Source organism: Vombatus ursinus, unplaced genomic scaffold (assembly GCF_900497805.2).
Source record: "Vombatus ursinus unplaced genomic scaffold, bare-nosed wombat genome assembly UNPS02010304.1, whole genome shotgun sequence".
In the NCBI taxonomy this organism is placed as follows: Eukaryota; Metazoa; Chordata; class Mammalia; order Diprotodontia; family Vombatidae; genus Vombatus; species Vombatus ursinus.
This window is the reverse complement of record NW_020950082.1, coordinates 3,145,717-3,167,903: the sequence shown is the minus strand read 5'-3', so window position 1 is coordinate 3,167,903 and position 22,187 is coordinate 3,145,717. Positions and strand designations below refer to the sequence as shown.

Genomic DNA, 22,187 nt, shown 5'->3' with positions numbered 1-22,187 from the left:
TGCAATTTAGTGTGTGTTGGGCACTTGAAATCCCAGGTTCAGCAGTCTTCTCATTTGTACCAGTACCATACTCCTTTATGAAATAACTTACTTAGGGTAGGAAACCTTTGATCAGAAGCATAACTAATGTCTTTTTAGAGCGACTGGAAATGTCTGTTGAGAATATTCTGAGCTTCAGCAACTTAGAGCCCTAGTATCATTGCCCTTTGGTGAAGGTCCCATGTCAAACAATTGATGCATATCATTTGAAAATTCCATAAATTTCAAAGAATGAAATAAAATTAGTTATTAATCAGTTTAAATAATATTTATATTTGTCAAATATCAGTTAATTAGAAGTTGAGAATTTTGGGCCAGAAACTATTCAAATACCCCTTTATTCTACTTGCCTATAAATTAAGCCAAATCACACTTTAGTATATGAATTTAGCTAATTTATTTGGCTAAATGCCAAATTAAATTATAAAATATGAACTGTTGACATTCTGATACAGAAAAAGTTGTTTTAAATTTCTTAGAAGATAAAATATATTTTAAACTAATGTGATTTTTCTAAAGATTAGAATAATATCCAGTATTAATTAGAATTGTTTTTATCTGTACCTTTGATTGCATCTGTCCAGTAAGGAGACTATCTACACAGATAATGCAGATATTCTACAGCTTTATAGTTTTAGAGATGCTTGGGATGCTGAGAAGTTAAATGATTTTCCCAAGGTTATTCAGCCCAGTATGTATAATTCATATGACTTCAACTCTCTTCCTCTTGATTTTGAGGCCAGCTGTCTATCTATCCTGTCGTAACTCTCTTAAATATAGAATTTTGCATTTGTCTAAATCTTAATCATTGTTGCTGGCAGCTCGGTGTCAAAGTGGATAGAGTACTGAGCCAGGGGTCAGAAAGACCTGAGTTCAAATTTGGCCTCAGACCCTTAGCTGAATAACCCTGACGAAGTCATTTAACCTTTATCTGTTTTTTTTCTTAACTATAAAATGAGGATCATAATAACACATACCTCCCAGGACTGTTGTGAAGATCAAATGATATAATGAGTGATATCAAATGATATAATGATATAATGATTATTCCATTTTCTTATATTTTGGTGTTTTTCTTCTCCCATCTTTAGACTTTTGACAAACTTCTAATTGCTAATAGAGGAGAGATTGCTTGTAGGGTGAGTAGATTTTTAAGCTTCTATTGTTTTTTTCTCTCCAGTGACTTACTACTCATGAATTTTACCATTCTCAATCTCCCTTTTGTAAAGATATTAATGTTAATAGTTACTGTATTTTAAAATAGGTCATTAAAACCTGCAAGAAGATGGGTATCAAGACAGTTGCTATACATAGTGATGTTGATGCCAGTTCTGTAAGTATATTTTTGCTTTCTTTACAAAAGAATTTTTGAACTGAACAAAATAAAAGATATGCTTTGTTCTTCTTTGATGGTACTTCACTGATGAAGCAGCTCCAGGTCTGGAATCGGGAAGATCTGAGTTCAAGTTTGGCTTCAGACTTGTTAGCTGTGTGACCCTGGGCAAGCCATTTAATCTCTGTTTGTCTCAGTTTGTTCATCTGTAAAATGGAGATAATAATAGCTCCTACCTCCTAGAGTGATTTTGAGGATCAGTTGAGATAATAATTGTAAAGTCCTTAACACAGTGCCTTGCATATAGTAGGCAATACATAAATGTTAGTTGTTGTTATTATTAGCATTTTTATTACTTGCTATCTTTGGGGGCTTAGGAAAAGTAACAGGAGAAGATTCCTTTCTTGGGGTGGGGGGGGTTGGGGAGATGAATAGTATATCTTTGTCATTAATTTTTTTTACTTTTTGAGGCTTGTATGAATTCATTTTAATACACTATAATGTTTAGTAAAGGCCAACCTTCAGAACATATGTTGGCTTTAGAAGACACTTAGCTATTTAAAAAAAACATAAGAAGTCAGATTTGAGCTTGGATTTAGGCAAAGTTTATAAAAACTTTTACCTAAACATTATTAAATAGTTATTTTACCTGGTTTTTATTTTCTATAAGTTCATCAACACTAATCTTTCATATACATTTGTTTGGCTATTTGATATATCTATTCTTTCCCCTGATCTCTTTGTCTATTTATTGCCCAGGACCAGATAATGTGAGAACTGCTTTGTAGCATTTTAAATTTGTGAGTTCAAGACTCTTACCAAAAGCTAATATACAGGATAATAGCAGAAACTGCATAACCAGTGCATATTGAGAGCAAAACCTTGCCACTTCTGCCACTGATAGTTTTCCCTAGAAGATGGAAGGATCGGAGCAGTTGGTTTCAAAGGGCCACAGAGGTACACTTCTTACTGGTTCATGTCTTGATCTTTTGGTAGCAATTTAGCAGAATCCCCAAAACTCTATTAAAAAAAATCATTCATGACTGGATAATTATTAGTGTTTCATACACAAAAATTAGTAATGCCAAGAAGCATATCTAACTTTTATATCATATTCTTCCAATGTATGTAATTTCCTTATTTTCCCTTCCATTATTGAAATTGATAGTCACCTTTTCACTTGATAAAAAAAGTAGCTTAATCAGAACTGCTTTCACTCTTTGTCTTTCTTACTCACACTTTCTGTGTGTTAGAATAAGGAATAGGAGGGTAAAGGGAGAAGGTAAGAATAGGGATAGGGTAAAAAGAGAGGCTGAGAAGGACAATAGTGAATAAAAATAAGATGGAGGGAAATTCACAAATAGTAATTATAAATTTTTATATGAATGGGATACTCACCCATAAAACAGGAATGGATTAAAAATCAGAATCTATTACATGAAACACATTTAAGAATGAGATATACACACAGTGTTAAAATGGAGGATTAGAGTAGAATTTATTATGCTTTAGCTGATTGAAATAGGCATAATAAAGTCTACTCTGATCCTCCATTTTAACTCTTGGAGATGTAATTTACAAATTATTGGACTACCTGAAAGCCACAATCAAAAAAAGAGCCTAGATATTATCTTTCAAGAAATTATCAAGGAAAACTGCCCTGATATTCCAGAACCAGAAGGTAAAGTAGAAATTGAAAGAGTCCACTGGTCACCTCCTGAAAGAGATCCCAAAAGGAAAACTCCCAAGAATATTATAGCCAAATTCCAGAGTTCCCAGGTCAAGGAGAAAATATTGCAAGCAGCCAGAAAGAAACAATTCAAGTATTGTGGAAACACAGTCAGAATAACACAAGATTTAGCAGCTTCTACAGTATGGGACAGGAGGGCTTGGAATATGGTATTCCAGAGGGCAAAGGAGATAGGATTAAAACCAAGAATCACCTGCCCAGCAAAACTGAATGTAACGATAGGGAAAAATTGATATTCAAGAATTTAATGCATTCTTGAGAAAAAACCAGAGCTAAATAGATTAATTGACTTTCAGATACAAGACTCAAGAGATCCATGAAAAGGTAAACAGGAAAGAGAAAGCATACGAGGCTTATTAAAGTTGAACTGTTTACATTCCTACATGGAAGGATGATATTTGTAACTCGTGAGACCTTTCTCATTATTAGGGTAGTTGGAGGGAATATATATAGACAGAAGGTACAGGTGAGTTGAATATGAAAGGATGATATCTAAAAAATAAAATTGAGAGGAAAAAAAAAATGAGAGGAATGTACTGGGAGAAGGAGAAAGGGAGAGGTAGAATGGGGTCAATTATCTCACATAAAAGAGGCAAGAAAAAGCTTTTACAGTGGAGGGGAAGAGGGGGAAGGTGAGAGAGAATGAGTGAACCTTACTGTCATTGGATTTGGCTTAAGGAGGGAATAATATACACACTCAGTTGAGTATTGAAATCTATATTATCCTGCAGGGAAGTGGGGGGGAAGGGAATAAGAAGCAGGATGATAGAAAGGAGGGCAGATTGGAGGAGGGGATAATCAGAAGCAAATACTTTTCAGGAGGGACAGGGTCAAAGGAGAGAGTAGAAAAAATGGGAGGCAGTTTAGGATGGGGGGAAATACAGTTAGTCTTTCACAACATGCCTACAGAACTATAGAACTACTAAACTACAGAAATGTTTTGCATGACTACACATGTATAACCTATATTGAATTGTGGTTGGGTGGGGAGGGAGGAAGGGAGAGAATTTAGAACTCAGAGTTTTAAAAATGAATGTTAAAAATTGTTTTTACATGCAACTGGGAAGTAAAATATACGGGAAAAGGAGTATAGAAATCTATCCTGGCCTACAGGAAAATAAAAGGAGAAGGGGATAAGAGGAGGTGGGATGATAGAAGGGAGGGCAGATTGGGGGAAGGAGTATACAGAATGCACACTGTCTTGGGGTTAGGGGTGGGGAGAGATGAGGAGAAAATTTGGAACTCAAAATCTTATGGAAGTGAAGTTGAAAACTAAAAATAAATAAATTAGTTAATTAAAAAAATCTAGTACTTGAATTTGGGCTCTCTGACTATATAGATCCAGTGTGGTTTCAATATTATCAATAATAATATAAGAATAATTGATGTTTATATGGTACTTGAAGATTTCCAAGGTACTTTACATACATTTTCATTTGATCCTCACAATAATTGTGAAGTAAATGCTACAACTATTATTCTACTTTTGTAGATGAAGAGTCTGAATCTGAGAGAAGCGAAGTGACTTAGATTCAAATAGCTAGTGAATCTCTGACTTGGTATGTGAACCTAGGTTTTTTCCAACACCAACTCCAGCACTCTGTCCATTGGACTACACTGTGCTGGTGACAGAAGCCAAGATAAATTTTTTTCAACTTCTTCATGGAAAATGAATTCTCAGATTCTTATTACTTCTTAGTCAATGGATAGACTTTATGTTGAGCCTGTTTGTTTTATCAAAGAAGTGAGTAAACCAATAAACTAAAACTAAAATGAAAACTGAGGAAGAAGGCTTTACGGCTAAAGAAAGTGAATCTGAATTAGTGAGATTGAATTTGTGATATGAGCTGCTGTGTTTTTATTTCAATTATTTTTACTGTAAGCCATAATAAACTTCCATTTATTGATCTGTTTTATTAATGATGATTTTGCATAAACTTCTCATATGGAGCAGACCTTTTCTAGGTAAAACTAAAATATTTTTAAAATTAATAAACATTTATTAAACACTTATTATGTGCCAGGCATGTACTAGCTGTGTGGCCCTGGGCAAGTCACGTAACAGTTTGCCTCAGTTTCCTCATCTGTAAAGTGAACTGGACAAGGAAATGGCAAACCTTTCTAGTGTCTTTGCTAAGAAAACCCTATGGGGGTAAGATATCATTTACCCCAATTAGTATCTTGCAGATGGAGTCACCAGGAGTTGGACCCAACTGAAATGACTGAATAACATGTGCCAGACACTGTGCCAATACTTGGCCTGTGTGAAGAAAAGCTTCTAGAGCTCTTTATCTATTAAATTACTCAAAGTGATGTGTAAAATGTAAAGTTAGACATCTTAAGGACAAAGTTATAGAAGTGGCCAGAATGAAACAAGCTCCCTCATAAAAGGTAGGTCTTCAGATAGAGGCTAGATGACAACTTGATGGGGATGCTGCAAAAGTTATTCTTGCTAAGCTCTGGTTATCAGGTCCCTTATATCTTTAGCTTTCATATGAATTAAAAGCAAAAGCCAGAGTAACATTCATAATTTTCTTGAAAAACCCTTGTTTTCACATGTTTTATGCCAATATAACATTGATCCCATTTGGTTAGAAAATTATTTGAAAGTTGAAGAAAATCATTGATTTCATGTATTTCTGAAAGTACAAATGAGCAGATTTCAACCTTAGCTTGAAAGTACACATACTCCTAAATGAAAGAATGTTAAATTATTAGGATGAATTAAAACATGATTTTAAAAATAAAGAATAAAAATGTTGCTACATTTATTGCAAAATTCAGAATTTTTTTTTGTTAAGGAGGACTTCATTAGGTCAAAAAAGAAAAGTGCTATTTCTTTAATTGTGACAAAATAATATTTTGTTTCAAAATTTGTTTTCTTTTGAGCATATTTTCATTTTATGTTTATACAACAAATATGTGTTAAAATTAGAAATATTTTATATTTATCATACTAAAACAAAACCGAAATTCATGAAGGTATCTGTTGACACTCATATCTTACCCTGCCATCCTGCTGTTTGGAATATGACTCCTGGTGTGTATTGTACTCTTAGCCCTAGGATTCAGTAATGAGATTGAGTGATATCTTGCATGAGCACTCCTAGATGATTGACAGTAAGATAAAGTGAATCATTACTTATCAAGATATTATCATGCCTACCCTTGATAATTTCTCCCTGCTGTCTGGGGATGTAGTGAGGACAGAGATGACTTTGTGATGTCGAAGTAATTAGTGTATGTTGGTTTCCAGCTGAACAAACTAGAAGCTAATGATCAGGTAAATGAAGATGGAGCTCATTAGTATAGGCAAAGGTACAAGGACCTTAGGGAAGAACTTATCAAAATTTTATGGGTTGGTTAGAATACCTTAAATGTTATTCGTTTGCATGTAGAGTTTAGAGTAATTTAAAAGTAAAAATATCACAATACTTATTTCTTAGGGTCTTAGGATTGTTATAGAATTAAAATCTTACTAATTTCACAAAATCTCATAACCACGTAGTTTACAACTAATGCCATTACTACCTCAACTGAAAAACCGGAATGACAGTTTTTTTATTTAGTTGATCACTTAAAAGTTACGTAAAACTCTTATTTTCAAAATAGTATATTCTATTTATATGTAGCTGGAAGGTTATATGGAAATTGCTTTTTCTTAATTCAGTATTTTTTAAAAATCCTGTATAATTTAAGATGATGATGGTTATTATGCCCATTGTTTCCCAGTTGACCCTTAATTAATAAGATAAAAAAATTTTAAATTATCTTGTTATTCAGAACTAACAGAATTTGTTAATGATAAAAAGTATTCATATAGGCATCAGTATTCAGTGTGGCAATGAAGTTTTCAAATTAGTTGCATAAAGTCTAGTATTAAGGAGTTTGTAGTTGTAACTACAGTAGCACCTATGTGGAGGTAATAATTGGCTTCATTAATATGATTTTGGTTCTTGGAGCTTTCCAGTAATTAGGCAAAGATTTTTTAAATAGCATTTTTTGCTTCAAAACTTGATAATGCTCATAAAACTTTAGCCTTTAGTAACCTGAATTGTTTCACTTTTACCTTTTTTCCCCTCTTAAGGCCCGGACAATAATTCCTGGCAAATAATAGGTACATGTTGATTTATTTCAGATATATAATACAATGCAGTATTTAGGCCCCAAATATCTCTTTAAGCCACTAGAATTTTCAGTATTGGGCCAAATATTTGTTATGGAAACAAAGTAAGATGTTTGACCTTAAATTAATTTTTTCCTATTCTTTTCCTTTTTTTTTCCTTCTTTTTATTGTTTCTTTTGTAAAGACTTATTCCAAAAGCGTCTTACCTGTAATGATTATTATTATTTTTATCATCTGTAGCTTGAATTCCATCTCCCCCCATATTTGGGTGAACCTGAGTAGGTTAGGATCCTTGGTAGGAATTTGTCTACATTAATATGTCTCATCAGGGATATTATACTTAATTGGAGATCCTGTGGTATAGTAGCAGGAGGCTGAAGGGAATTATTTAGCATTAGCAATGGCTCGTCTGGGAGTTGTGCGCTAATCAAGGAGCTTGTGTGTTAGCTGTGGGGATGATGGGAATTATGACGATTATGACATGTTAACATGTCTGTATGAGAACTGGACAGGCAATGAGTTAATCAAGAAGTATATTAAATGGCTCCCATGCTGGTTCATTATTATCTACTATAGTATCTGTCAGGTTGGGTATTTTAAAAATACAATTATTATCATCAGATTCAGGCAGTCAGCTAAATTTCTTTGTTTAAATGAAGCACTGTTAAACTGCCCTATAGACAAATATTGAAATATATTGCATTAATTTTAGAGAAAATAGGGTTTGTACTTTAAGGATAGTATATTTTAGTTGCATATATAGTAACATTTAAAAGTCAACCTTTTAACTCCAGTTATTTTGTATTTTAATTGTATAGTCCTGTATAGATGTTTGTCTCAAATAATTTGATTTAGCTTTATTTTTTGCTGCTAAACATGTTTGAATTAAAAACAGTTTATGAATTCTTACCCTTTTATGATGAAAAGTCATTTCAGATATTTCAGTGAGATATTAATATTTAATACTTGGAAAGTATAAACAAATCAAAGTAGTAATCTCTTCTACCATCAAAATATTTCAAACTCTGTGAAAAAAAAAATAATTCTTTCAGCTTTAGTGGGTGGTCTGTTTATATGCTAGGTAAACTTGTTCTGTACCCAGTATGGTTAGAGCCATCTATTTCATATTAGTCATGAAGATAATCAGTTAGAAATTCTAGCAATGTGCATATTTTGAGGAAATGGAACTAATAAATTGAGTTCATTTTATAAAATAAATTGAAATGCTGCATAAATCCGTGAGCAGACTGGATTATATCTGTAGGCAAACTTATGAGTTACTGTACAGATGAGCACACATATTTTTTATTATTGTAAGCACTGCCAAATTTAATAAAACTTTCTCCTAAACTGTGACCTTCATGTATTAACTTAATTAAAGCAATATCATGGATATACTCAAAGTGTTAATCTGTAGGAGGTTGTTATTGAAATCCATTATCTGTGGAGTCAGTATTAGTGGTCAGCAACATCAGAAGTAAAATTGCAAATAAGACCCTCCCATGGGTGCTGTGAGCTCAGCAGGTTGAAATGTCAAAAACTGTCAAAGCTTCTTAAAGTACTGATAGTTTAAGCCCCCTGTTGTTATAGGTAAACCAATCATTCCCCATCAGCAGGGACTGTGACTTTATTTAGCAGGAAAAAAAATTAAATGCTAACAGGAAAAAAAAAGATTTGAGTTAGGAACCTCATCTGTATGGTATGTGTATATGTGTTTGTGTACCTTTTAAATATACTTTTATTTGAGTACTTTTTTTAAATTAGGAAATAATTTGCGAACACATTTTTTAAAGATCTAATGGAATTTAAAATTGGTTTGGGTTTAAGATAAGAACTTCAGAGTCATAGATTGTGTGAATAAAGACAAAAGCAATACATACCTCTTAATAATAGGGAACTTTGTTAGTATGTTTAGGCTTTTTAAACTTTTGGATAAACGAGAAAAAAATTCATACGGGTGCTTTATTTTTTAAAATTAAAAAAAAAAAGGAACTTGTATACTGATGGAAAAGGGCCTACCCATACTGTTTTTCTTTTAAAGTATCTAATAACTTTGGGAGTCCCATAGTTTTATTGAAATATGAAAGACATATAGCTTAGCTCTTCTTCGTGGGTGTATAATGCATTTCAGTTTTCAAAATGATAGTATGACTCAGTTCTATTAAGTTGGACTATTTATGGGGGAAAGTTAGCCTAAATCGATAATTTTTCATGTTGTTACCACTAATGGAAGTAAAGACTCATTTTCAAATTCAGATTCAAATTCTCTCTCTCCTCCTACTCCTTCCTTCTCTAATTCCTCTCTTGTCCTTTTATACACACACCACTTACATGTTAATACTGTTCATATGGTGGAAAGGTCTTGACACAGGAATCAGTTAATAGTGTTAGGGCCCTGCTCTGGACCTCTGGCCTCCTGTAGGGGAGTTGAGACTCCTGGAGGTTATTACCTGCCCAGGAGCGCCTGGGCTTACCCAGAGACGCATGACGTTTACCAACCGTCGAATGGGCACTGGGAGGGCCTCTGTAACAGGACGGAGCTCCACCTACGAAGGAGGAACGGAGGAGGAGCATGGGCGTAGAGGGGAGGAGTTCGGGGGAGTTGAGGAGCAGCGAGGAGGGGGGTGGAGAGTTAGGACTTGGGGCAGGGAGCGAGCAGAGCAAGTTTAGTTTAGCAAGCAATGTAATCAATAAAGACGCAACTGCCAACTCGGGTGTTCTGTCTAGTCATTCCCCTCTCACCACGGGGGGGGGGGGGGGGGGGCGGAGACGTCCGAAGACTGCGGGGTGAGTATGCAAGCGAAGGCTTGGGTGGGATAGCTGACTAAGTGCACTACGTCAGCTAGGGGACCCACCGGCACGCAACATAATAGTAATGCATGATTACCATCAGTATCATTGAAAAGCCATACATATTTAAAAAAAAAACTATCTGTGTTTTACTGAATATTTTTCTTTACATTGTTGTCACTTTCTAATTACCTCACCCCACTAGAACAATGCTTTGTAACAAAGACCAAATAAACCAATGCATTGACTATGCTTCACAGCATACCATGACTCATTCCATACCTATCTATAGTCTACCACCTCTCTTGCCAAGAGAAGGCTGATTTGTTTCATTATCACTTCTCTAAAGTCACAATTGGTCATGCATGGATGGATTCTGATTTTCAGTGTTGTTTTCCTTTATATTGTGGTCACTGTGTTTTTCTTACTATACTCTTTATTCATTTTCCCAGAATTCTTAATATTTATCATTCCTTATAGTATAAATCATATTCTGCATTTTGGTCAGTCATTCCTTGACTGATGAGCATCTACTTTACTTGCAGTTTTCTGTAGTCACAAAACATGTTGCTATAAATATTTTTGTAACTATAGGTCTTCTCTCTCTCTGTCTCTCTTTGTTTCTCTCTCTCTCTCTCTCTCTCTCTCTCTCTCTTTTTTTGCTTTTTGGTGAGGCAGTTAGGGTTAAGTGATTTGCCCAGGGTCACACAGCTAGTAAGTGTCAAGTGTCTGAGTCTGGATTTGAATTCAGGTCCTCCATTGTGCTACCTAGCTGCCCTAGGGTCTTTTCTCTCTGTATTTGACCTTGGGGTAAATATGCCCAGTAGTGGTATTGCTGAGTCCAATGTTATGTAAAATTTCTTAATGTTTTAAGTGTAATTCAAATTGTTTTCATGAAATTGGGAAAATTTATAACTCCTTTGACAGTTCATTAGTTTATCTGTTTTCCCATAGCCTCACCAACATTGACTATTTTTGTCTTTTGCCAGTCTGATTAATGTGAAGGGAAAAATTCAGAATTGGTTTAGTTCTTAATGTTTTGGAATATTCTTTGACATGGTTCTTGATAGCTCACATTTCTTCTTTTGAAAACTGCTTATTAAAATTCTTTGACCAAGCATTTGTTGATGATGACTGGCTCTTTTATGTTTATTTTAATTCCATCTCTATCTTAGATATCCCAAAGGTTCAATCCTGTGTTCTCTTGTCTTCTCCCTATACACTGTCAATAACCTATTCAACTTCCCTGGGTTTAACTCTCATTTCTATGCAGACATTCCCCCCCCCCCACATGGCTAGGTCCTAATTAGTGAGAATAAGAAATATTGTGAAGTGGTTATCTGAATTTTGCACTATTCAAAGTTATTATATGTAAAATGATAATTGGTTTAGTCCCAGTGGAAATGTGTAATGAAAATTAAAAAAAAAAGTCTCCTATCTGTTGATTAACATAACAGCACAGGATAAGAACATGTATTTCTGATTCATGTTTATTATAAGCAAAATAATAGAGTAATTATAGAAAGCGAAAGTTAAAAAATTTACAGAAGTTACTGACTTTTCCTATCGAAAGATAAGTCTGTACTGAAAGATACGATGAAAACATTGTTATTGTCATTTAAATTATAGCAGTATAGATCAAATTGTCTTTAAAAATCTTCATGCATTGGTAGGTAGAGAGAACTTTAATACTGTCTGAGTGAACTTGTATGCTCATAGTCTTACACAGTAAACCAAGTGTAGTTGGATGATCTGGGGCATTATCTAAAATCAGTAATACTTTAAATGTGATATTGTTGTCCTCTGCAGTACTTTCCAACAGATGGCAAGAATAACTCAAAACTATACTCAGTAACTCAAAAACAACTTTAATCACTCATGCTTTCTTATTTGACTGCCAAAGAACTGGAAGTGATTAATTTAATGGTTGTAACCTCTCAGCTCAAGGATTTCAAACTGATAAATAAGCATTGGTTTTAATTTAAAATTTCCTTCTGCATTACCTACCAATAAAAGTGTTAGGTTATCCTTAGACAATTTAAATCCGTAGGTTTTCTTTCTTAGAAATGAAGGTACCCTTTATCAGAATGTATTTCTTATCTCCATTAAAATTTGTTGACCAGTGTATATACTGAATTATTTTCTTGAATTATATTTTCTTCAAAATATCAGGATATTTAGCTGACCATTCTCGTCTATACTGCCCTCCTTATTCTGTCTAATATCCTCTCCTTTTTTGCAATGGTAGTGTTTTCATCTAATCATTCTTACTTTTGTCCATTTTTAAAGAGCTTTAAGAAAATTAATAGTTGGTAATGTGATACACAGCAGCATAATTATACCCCAAAGTGGCAAGACACAAATTTAGATCGACAATGTCTAATTTAACTAACTGAAAAGCATTATGTTTGAATTTGAATTGTATTAAATGTAACCTTTTTATTATTTTTAAATTCACACTAAATTGAAGTTCAAATTTTGAAAACTCACATACTAGCATTAATTACCAAAATGTACACACTTGTAACATCCTTTACCTTTCCTTTAATTCTTGTATTACCAGTTGCTTATTTCAAACCAGATATCTCGGATTTCAAACTCAGTATGGCCAAAACTTGAACTTATCTTACCTCCTCTTCCAAACTTTCCTATTTCTGTTGTAGGCACCAGCATTCTTCCACTTTCCCAAGTCCATAACTTTGGCAGTAACCTTGACTCCTTATTCTTTCTTTCTCAGTCCACACATCCAGTCATCATTTACCAAGTTTTGCCATTTTTACTTTCACATCTTTCCCATCAGACCCAGTCAGTCTCTGAAGCCAACACCCTCTTAGTTCATTTGGATGTTGGGACAAAGTGAGGCATTCTGAACATTTAATAAAGGAGGAAAGTTTACTTTGCCCAAACACAGTTAGGTTATGCAACAGTGACTTAATGGTATTTAGCTTCTATAGATTCTTCACTCCCTTGTCTTCATATCTGGTCAGTCACTTTTTAGGGTATGGTGACTCATGTGGCCTCAGGCACCTTGCATGTCAGAGAGGCCATGACTACATGAAATTAGGATCTTTTATGTCTCCAGACCAGGGAGCTGTATCAGGGAAGGTGGGGCCAAGTAGGTCATTTGGGGGAAAGAAGCTGTGTCAGGTCAAGGGAAGCTGCATTAGGAAATTGTTGTTCTATTATATACTGCTCATTGTTGACAAAGTCCTAATGACAAAAGCCTCCTAGAGAGCTTTCTGCCATTAAGTAACTAGACAGTGCTCGTGTCTTTGGTGTTACTAAAGGGAAAAAACAGAAATAAAACAAAAACAAAATGTGAAGGAATGCAAAAGTCAGAAGTGTTAATAAGCCTTCCCTTTTTCCTTTGGAAAGACTCTGAAAGTCTCACAGTGTGCTTCGTGGGATGGGTGATACCACATCTCTCATCTCTCATGTCTCCTAATACAAAATGGTCATGATGAACCAGATCAGTACCAAGAATACAGATCTGAGTCCCAGCTTAGATGATGAGACCTCTAGTGAAGTCACAGATTTCTTCTGATGTGATGATGTTGAGCAGAAGCAGTTCTAGAAACACGAGGACCTCTGCACAGAATTTTGGCGAAATCAACAGTTCTTCATCCAGCATCACAGTTATTTATCTGTAATAAAGTGTCTAAGAGGTCATAAGCCTCTTGGCACATAAACTATCTTGGGATCTAGGTTGATGCCAAGGTTCTCTGTGTACAACTACCCACTTGGCCCATCTGCCAAAATCTTCCCCTCCTTGACACCTGCATGAGGGGAATGATACAAAATATTTTTTCTTTAAGAGGTCTTTGTAGAAGGGTTGCTCCCTTCTTCCGCAGTGGATAAATAAGGACTCTCCCTCACCTTCATTCAGTAACTTAGAATTACCACCATGGTAAAAAGAGTTCTCTTTTCTTCGGCTAAATACAATACAGTAGTTACATATCAATAATTTTATTTACCCGATTCTGTTAGAAAGCCAGACACCTCCCAACAATAACCACCCCTTGGTCCAAGGCTTTTCTGGAAAGGAGTTTCTTGAATCCTCTCAAAGGAAAGGAAATCTGTGATTAAGGGGATTCGAGCTACTTCTCCAGGGTGTTTGGAGCCCTCTGGGAGACAACCACCTGGAAGCTTAGATGAGAGTCAGAGAAGATCAGCCAAAAACTATGTCAAAAAATAGTCCATTCTTATCAGATAATATTCTTGGAGACTGGATCCAAGAAAATCTTTGGACAAGGAAACCCTTTCCCTTTCCAGGGTAACATTGATTTGTCATGAACCTGACTTCTGGGAGTTCAGACACTTGACATGGGCAGTCAGATACAAAATGATGCAGCTATTTATGAATAAAGGCAACTTTCTCATCATGATATGGGAGAGTTCCATTTTGCTGGTTGGGGATAGGTTGAGGGCCACCTGAGTTAGTGTTATCCTAAGTGTTGTCCTATACCCAGCAGGGCATGGCATTACTATCCGAATATTCAAATTGATCCATGACCCATTCTGCAACTCTTGTAACAGCTCCAACCGTTTTTTGTTTTCTTTTTTTAAAGCATATGTCTTTGTTGGGTGCTGACATGCTGCATGAACAACTGAATGCAGTGAGAGATGTCAGTAAAATTCCTCCATTGGTCCTGACCCCAAATAGGAGAGCCTTTGAATTTTTAATTATGTGCTCTCTAGGCCCCAGATCACTTGTCCAGACACATGGCCACTGATCAGGAACTAGTATAATTGAAGATCTCTGCCCCATCTCTCAAGGCTCTCTCACATGCCAGCCATGCAGCCTGGAATTCAGCTAACTGGAAGGACTTACCAGTACCTCTTATTCCCTAGGATGTCTCCTGTTACTTGATTAATGGCCATTGAAGTCCAGTTATATGTGTCTCTCTTGCAACAAATGGAACTATCAAACGACTAGGCAGTGTTCCTCAGGAGCCAGGTCCTTATAGGTTGGACTCTACTAGTCTAGCAGAGGAAGCCGGATTCCAGGGTCAGGACTGTAAGCCTCCATCCCTGGCATTGTCGCTACCTGTTTTTTCAAGAGCACTGTTACGTAGAGGGATCTAGGCAAGCATGATTTCCAATGTATAGTTTCCATTTAGCAATGAAAGCCTCTTGTATTCTACCCATCTTTTTAGAGGGGCCATCGTGCATCCCCAACCTGTAATAGGCAATCCTTTATCTGGATAAAGAGTGTTTGTATTACCCCAGGCCATCTGTTTTTTTTTAAGGCAGTTGGGGTTAAGTGACTTGCCCAGGGTCACACAGCTACTAAGTGTCAAGTGTTTGGTCTGAGGCCACATTTGAACTCGGGTCCTCCTGACTTCAGGGCCGGTGCCCTGCGCCACCTAGCTGCCCCTAAGCAACTTCTTTTTTTTTTAAAATCAGTATAGTGAGTGGTTGCTCTGAGGAGTTTGGAGTTTCAGACTCCCAAAGTGGCTTAGTCTGTCCACCTGTTGGTGTCTACCAAAGGCTCCACCTACCCTTGGATAGAGACCTCCAGAAACAAAGGTCAGGGTTATAAGGACCTATTTTACATCTTCCAGGACTGCAGTCTGTTCTGAGTTCTCACTTTAATGATATTGACATGTAGATGATTCAGTAGATGGGGAACCATCAGGTAGGGAATGTGGGTTTTCCAAAATCAGAGTTCAATCCAAAAGTCTCTAAGCTTCCTTCTTAGATTGTGGGGAAGCAAGTGCCAGTAGCTTATTTGTTTAGAATCCTCTGGACTTTGCCTATCTCTTGTATTCTCCCAAATTTGACTAAGCAGGCTTCACCCTGGATTTCTTAGGGTTGATTTTCCACCCTGTCTTTCTCATGGGCCACCATCTGATCTCTGCTTGCCGTCTCATCTGACCCAGTCAACATTATGTCATCAATATAGTGATGTACACCAATGCTTTAGGAAGAGAAGCCCTACCAATTAACAGTAACATGCCTAGAAGTTGCACACAAGTACATTACTGTCTTATCAACTCCATGTTTCAGGAGCCACACTCAAAGCTCCCTTCTGGGAATAGTAAGAGTTCAGGTCCTGATAAGAACCATCAAATGAAAATTCCCAGGAACATCATAGCAAAATCAGAATTTTCAGATCCAAGAAGAAATACTTCAAGGAGTCAGAAAGGATGAATTCAAGTACTGAAGAACCACATTCAGGATCACCTGTGGATTAGTTATCACTGTAAAGGTGCAATGAGCTTAGAATATCATTTCTAGAAGGCAAAGGCTTTTCTGGGAAGGAGTTCCTTGAATCCTCTCCAAGGGAAGGAAATCTGTGATTAAGGGGATTCGAGCTACTTCTCCAGGGTGTTTGGAGCCCTCTGGGAGACAACCACCTGGAAGCTTAGATGAGAGTCAGAGAAGATCAGCCAAAAGCTATGTCAAAAAATAGTCCATTCTTATCAGATGATATTCTCGGAGACTGGATCCAAGAAAATCATTGGACAAGGAAACCCTTTCCCTTTCCAGGGTAACATTGATTTGTCATGAACATGTCTTACAGTCAAGAGTAATTTACCCAGCAAAATTGAGTATTTTAATGAATGGAGGACTGTAGAGCATTTGTAATGAAAAGATTACAGCTGCATAGAAACTTTGAAGTTTAAGAACAGAAGTTAAGGAGGATAAAAAGGTAAACATAAATGAATAATAAGGGACTAAAGTATAAATTGCATACATTTAAGTTAGGGAGATGTCCCCTCTTAACACTACCATCATGAAGGATCATGAAGGGAATCTAATTAGACAAGTCTTGGGAGTGCTTCTGTTATATCTTGATAATATTAAAACAAAACAAAGGTAGAGGAATGCTTTGGGGGGGTGGAAGAGAAAGAAAAGTTAAGGAAAATTCTCTCATAATCGATGTGTATAGTTAGGCGTCTGTACAAAGAAGGAGGAGGGGAGATATGGGAAGCAGATGAGACTTCACCTTGACTCTGGTTAAAGAGGGTTAAAGAGAATATGTGTACACACACACAGACTTGGGTACAGAAATACATTTTATTCAACAGGAAAGTAAGAGGGTAGAAGGGGAAAATTAGATGATGGGGAGGCCTTAGTCCTAATCAAAACAAAGTCTAAGACTGTACAAAAATATAGCTCTTTTTGAGATGGAAAATAATGAGAATCTGAGGGCTGTCCATAAACTGGTGAATTGCTGGACAAATTATATAAATGTGATGAAATACAATTATGATGTAAGAAATGATGGAGATGATATTAGAGAAACCTGGGAACACTTGTATGAGATGATGGAAAGTGAAATGAGCAGAACCAGAACAGTTAATATGATGATAACTGTGATAAAAGCAAACAACTTTGAATTAGGAACTAATAATCAGTATAATGATCAACCATAATTCTAGAGAGTTAATGGTGAAACACACTTTCCATCTCCTGATAGAGAAGTGAAGGACTCAGTGCAGAATGAGGCAGATTTCTTTTTGGACAGCCATTGTGAAAATTTGATTTGCTTGACTATGTGTGTGTTTATAAGAGGCATTTTGTTTCCATTTGTGGACAGTAGGATTGGGAGAATGAGGAGGTGTGTTTTTGCTGAATAAAAATAAATAAAATATAAAAAACAAAATACATAATTCATGTAGCATTGTGAAGTGGATACTTTCTGATCCTGGCTAGTTGTGTCTTGAATATTCTTAGCTGAAATTAATTTTCATTTATTACTAGACTTCAGGCTGCCTATATCTCTCTCTTTTCCTAAATTGTTATGGAGCTAAGATTTCCTGGTCTTCCTAGAGACTCCAGCAACACCTGTTTGGTTACTGCATGTACTACACTTTACTTTTGCCCATTTGTCCATAGTATGTTCCATGCATGTGGAATGTTGATATTTATTTCACTGAGGTAACACTGGGTAGTCAGCTGAATGAATTACCACCGATAGGCCTCAACTAAGCTATCTCTTTTAAAAAAAATGAAATTAAAAGAAAGGATAAAAATGAGATAGATACTTTTTTGGGGTAATTAGAACAATTCTGTTGAACCTATTTAAGATGTCAGGACTGAAAAATTGTAAATGGGGAAAAAGGAAAGACACTGATACTATCATCAACTTAAAACAATTTTCTCAATCAGAATAACAAGAAAGATCAGAAATCACCTCAGCTGTGGGGGAAAAACCCCCAAAACAACCTAATCTCTTTTTCTAAACCAATAGACTTGTCTGTCAGGGGCAGCATTGGTTTAGGATATAAACCTTTTATATATGTGTGTATATGTGTGTATATATATATATATATGCATATATATGTACATATATATGTCTATTGTTAATTTATTTTTAGTTTTCAACATTCACTTCCATAACGCTTTTGAGTTTTAAATTTTCTCCCCCTCCCTTCCCAAGACGGCTTGAAATCTGATATAGGCTCTACATATACATTCCTATTAAACATATTTTTACATTAGTCATGTTGTAAAGAGGAATTAGAACCAATAGGAGGAACCATAAGAAAGAAGAAACAAAACAAAAAAGAAGAGGAAAAAAAAAGGAGCAAATAGTATGCTTCCATCTACATTCCAACTCCATAGTTCTTTCTCTGAATGTGGATAGCATTATCCATCGTGAGACTTTTGGAGATGTCTTAGATCTTTGCATTGCTGAGAAGAGCTAAGTCTGTCAAAGTTAGTCATTGCACAGCATGGCTGTTCCTGTGTACAGCTTTCTCCTGGTTCTATTCACTGGGATATAAACCTTTTTTAAAAGATTTAGAAAAGAGAATGATAGAAAATAAAGAGCAGTATTGCTCACTGTAAATCAGATTCCAAAACAGCAACATGTAAGTACATTTTTCCTAGAGGTTTTCCTTGGGTATGCAGGCAGGTAGTTTACTCTTGGTTTCAGGGGTTGATGTGGACCAAATGTTCTTGCCATAGCTTACAGTAAATCCCTTTACTAAAAGCTGATGGTGGCTCATGGCTAGTTGAAATTGAAAGAGTGTATTAGAAACCTCAGTCTCTGTTAATTTCCTATAGAAATCTGAGCAGAGTTAAGTAACTTTAGGGGAAGGTCTCTTAGGGCCATACCTGCAAATTTAAGTTGGGAGTTAGGGTAATAGCCCTGGGAAGGGTTCCAACATTGATACTGTACACTATAAAGAAAAGTTATAGATCCAGAGATAACCAAGAAATAGTGCCAGAGAAGAGAATATCTATATAACAACTATCTCTCACAATATCTTTTGTATACTTCCTTTTTTCTCCTTTAACACTGCAGCCATTCTGATGAAGGAATGGTTATCACCTCACCTCTGAACTATTGCAAAAGCCTGTTGTTTGTCTCCCTGCCTAAAGTCTTTCCTCACCCCAGTACATCATTCACTTTGATCTTCCTAAATAAAGTGCAAGTCAGATCATATCGCCCCTCCTCCATTCCGCAAACTACTGTTGCTCCCTTTTGCATCCAGAATCAAATATAAATTTTTTTCTTAGACTTTTATAACCTTGCCCTTCTTACAATTCCAGTTTTCTTATACCTTACTCCATTCCGTGTAATCTTCAATCCAGTGACAGTGTATTCTTTTCTGTTCCACACATATGACACTATCTTCTAACTAAGCATTTTCCCTGGCTGTCTCCCATGCCTGGATCTCTTTCCCTCTTCATCTTTGCCTCTTGGCTTTCTTCAAGTCTCAGCTAAAGGCATACTTTCTGCAAGAAGCTTTTCCTAGCCCTCTTTAATGCTAGTATTGTCCCTCTGAGATTATCTCAAATTTATCCTGTATATACCTTTTTGACTTTTTTAGTTTAAAAAGGAAATGAATCATTTTGTTAATCCTCTTTTTTTCTATTTTGTTCATATGTATTTTTTTTTTAGACAATTGGGCTTAAGTGACTTGCTCAGAGTCACACAGTAAGTGTCAAGTGTTCTGAGGCTGTATTTGAACTCAGGTCCTCCTTACTTCAGGGCTGGTGCTCTCTCTCCACTGCGCCACCTAACGCCCCACCTAACTGTCCCATTCATATCTATTTGTAAAGATAAAATTTCCCTCCTGAGGAGGGATGTGGTGTTTCATTGTTATAATTTTCTTTTCCATATTTTCTTTTATTGTTAATTGTTTTTTGCTTCTCTTCTTCAAGATTGTCTTTCACTCCTGTGCGTTTGGATTCACAGTCGTATTGTTCCTTTTTGTTTCTTTGGTCAGCCTTACCATCTCCAATTCTAGTTTTTATGTTCTGCTCATTATTTTTGATTATCAGGCCATAAATTCTACTCTCATGATTCTCATTTCTCTTTTAAACTAGTCAGAAGAGCATATTGTAGTTTCATGTTCTCTTTATATTCCAGAGCTTCCTTTATTTCATCAAGTGTTGGATAGCTCTCCTCTGTTTTGCCATACTTATTTATAGATGCCTAAATTCATTTATTAGATCTGGAAGCTGTATTTCCTTCTGTAGTTAGTGTTCTCCCTTTTAATTGACCTGTTAGTGTTCAAGATCTTTGAGTTTTCTTCCTGAGATTTTTGGCAGTTTCAGTCTTTCCCCTTATTACGCCCTCTATTTGATTCCTCTGGCGGCAGTTTCTTGCTAAGTTTCAAAGCATCTCAGCCTCCTTCCCCATGACAGTTCACCAGCCCAAGTCTGTTGCAGATGAATTTTGGGTGATTAGAACTGGCCACAGATGGTTGCCATTCTCTTTTTCCCACAGTTAGTATAGTGCTGCACAGTACCCTCCCACCTGATGTTCTGTCCTGTTCCCTCTCTTCCTTAGTTTTCTGGCCTGCTACCAACAGTTGAGAGCTTTACTGTACTGGTGCAGTGGGGTTATCTGTCCTGGCATGACCGTTCAGAGCTTTTTATTGCTGGAGCTGTGAGGTTGTGGCTCTGGCAGGCTTTTGCGCCTGCAGGGCTGTGGCCACATTGGCTGTTGAGGCTGGGACAAACTTGTACAGTCTCCATGGGAAAAAGGAGGAGGACCAGGTTATGGGGGAGCAGGTTTTGTTGTAAGCCTGTGTCATGTCTTAGGTCAGCTAGTACATCCCTGCTGATGTTAAGGAGGGAGGTAGGGAAGGGATGCTGAGTGAGCTCAGGATCAGTAAGCATCAGTTCATGGATTTTTGTGTGTTTTTAGAATTTGTTTTTGATCCTGGGTGTCCTAGATCATGGAAACTTCAGAAGTTGCTTTATCTTTGGCAGGTAATTTCAGCTTCGGAGAGGTTTGGAATGTTGAGATCATAGAAAATGTCTGGTCCTCCATTTTGATATTTTATTGACTCAGACTTCCCTTCTATATATATCTTGTTTGTACGTAGCTATTTGTGTGTTGTCTCCCTCATTAAAATGTGAGCTTCTGGAGAACAGGGACTTTCCTCCCTGTTTCATTGTCACTTAGCACAGTGTCTGACATCTAGTAGGAACTTAATAAATATTGGTTGACTGACTGGTGAAAGACTCAAGGCCTTTTCAGTAAAGCAATAATGTCCGTTATTACTACTCATATTTTATATAATGTAAGCTAAAGCAAAAAGAAATTGAGATTATAAATATAGTCAAAGAGGAAATGATTGCTTTTTTGCATATATGATAGTTACTTAGGGAACATCGAAGATTCATCTAAAATTAGTTGAAATAATATATTTCAGCAAAGTAACATGGTTTAAAATGAATTCACAATCAAGTGTAAAGATAGTGGAGTATCAGGACAAATGTAGCCCAGCTCTACCACCATATCTCCTGTTAAGATCGAGAAAATGCACCAAATTGAACCCTGATGAAAATCCAAGGGAAAAAAAAAATCAAAATGAGTCATTTTTCTAGCCCAGGGTGGCATAGAGAGACAGACAGAGAAGTTCACAGATGCCAGTGATAAAGTCTGGATGTGAGTCTCACACATGGAGCATTCTAGAGCTCGGGTACTGAAATAAGGGTTAGGCTTTGCACCATAGCAGGAAGCATCGGCACTGGGGCAGGAAGACATTCCAGGAGGTACTTGAACTCTAAAGTGGGATGTGGAAATTGTTGCCATTCCCATGCCCTTAAATTGGGGTCTTCAAATAAGAGATCCTACATCTTCTGGTTAAGCTAATTATATATTACATTCCCAAAGTGTATATTAGACCTTTCAGCAAAAGAAACTTCATAATTAAATACTCTCGATGCGGGGCCCC

At 36.3% G+C, this 22,187-nt stretch overlaps 1 protein-coding gene across 4 annotated transcripts in view; it reads left to right on the top strand.

Annotated features, from left to right (window-relative positions):
• PCCA (propionyl-CoA carboxylase subunit alpha) overlaps positions 1 to 22,187 on the top strand; it is a 473,473-nt gene that overhangs the window by 25,210 nt on the left and 426,076 nt on the right. For all 4 annotated transcript variants that reach the window (XM_027854094.1, XM_027854095.1, XM_027854096.1 and 1 more), the window contains exons 3-4: positions 1,131 to 1,178; positions 1,304 to 1,372. In XM_027854094.1, the coding sequence (XP_027709895.1) occupies positions 1,131 to 1,178; positions 1,304 to 1,372 (117 nt within the window). The remainder of the gene's footprint in view (positions 1 to 1,130; positions 1,179 to 1,303; positions 1,373 to 22,187) is intronic.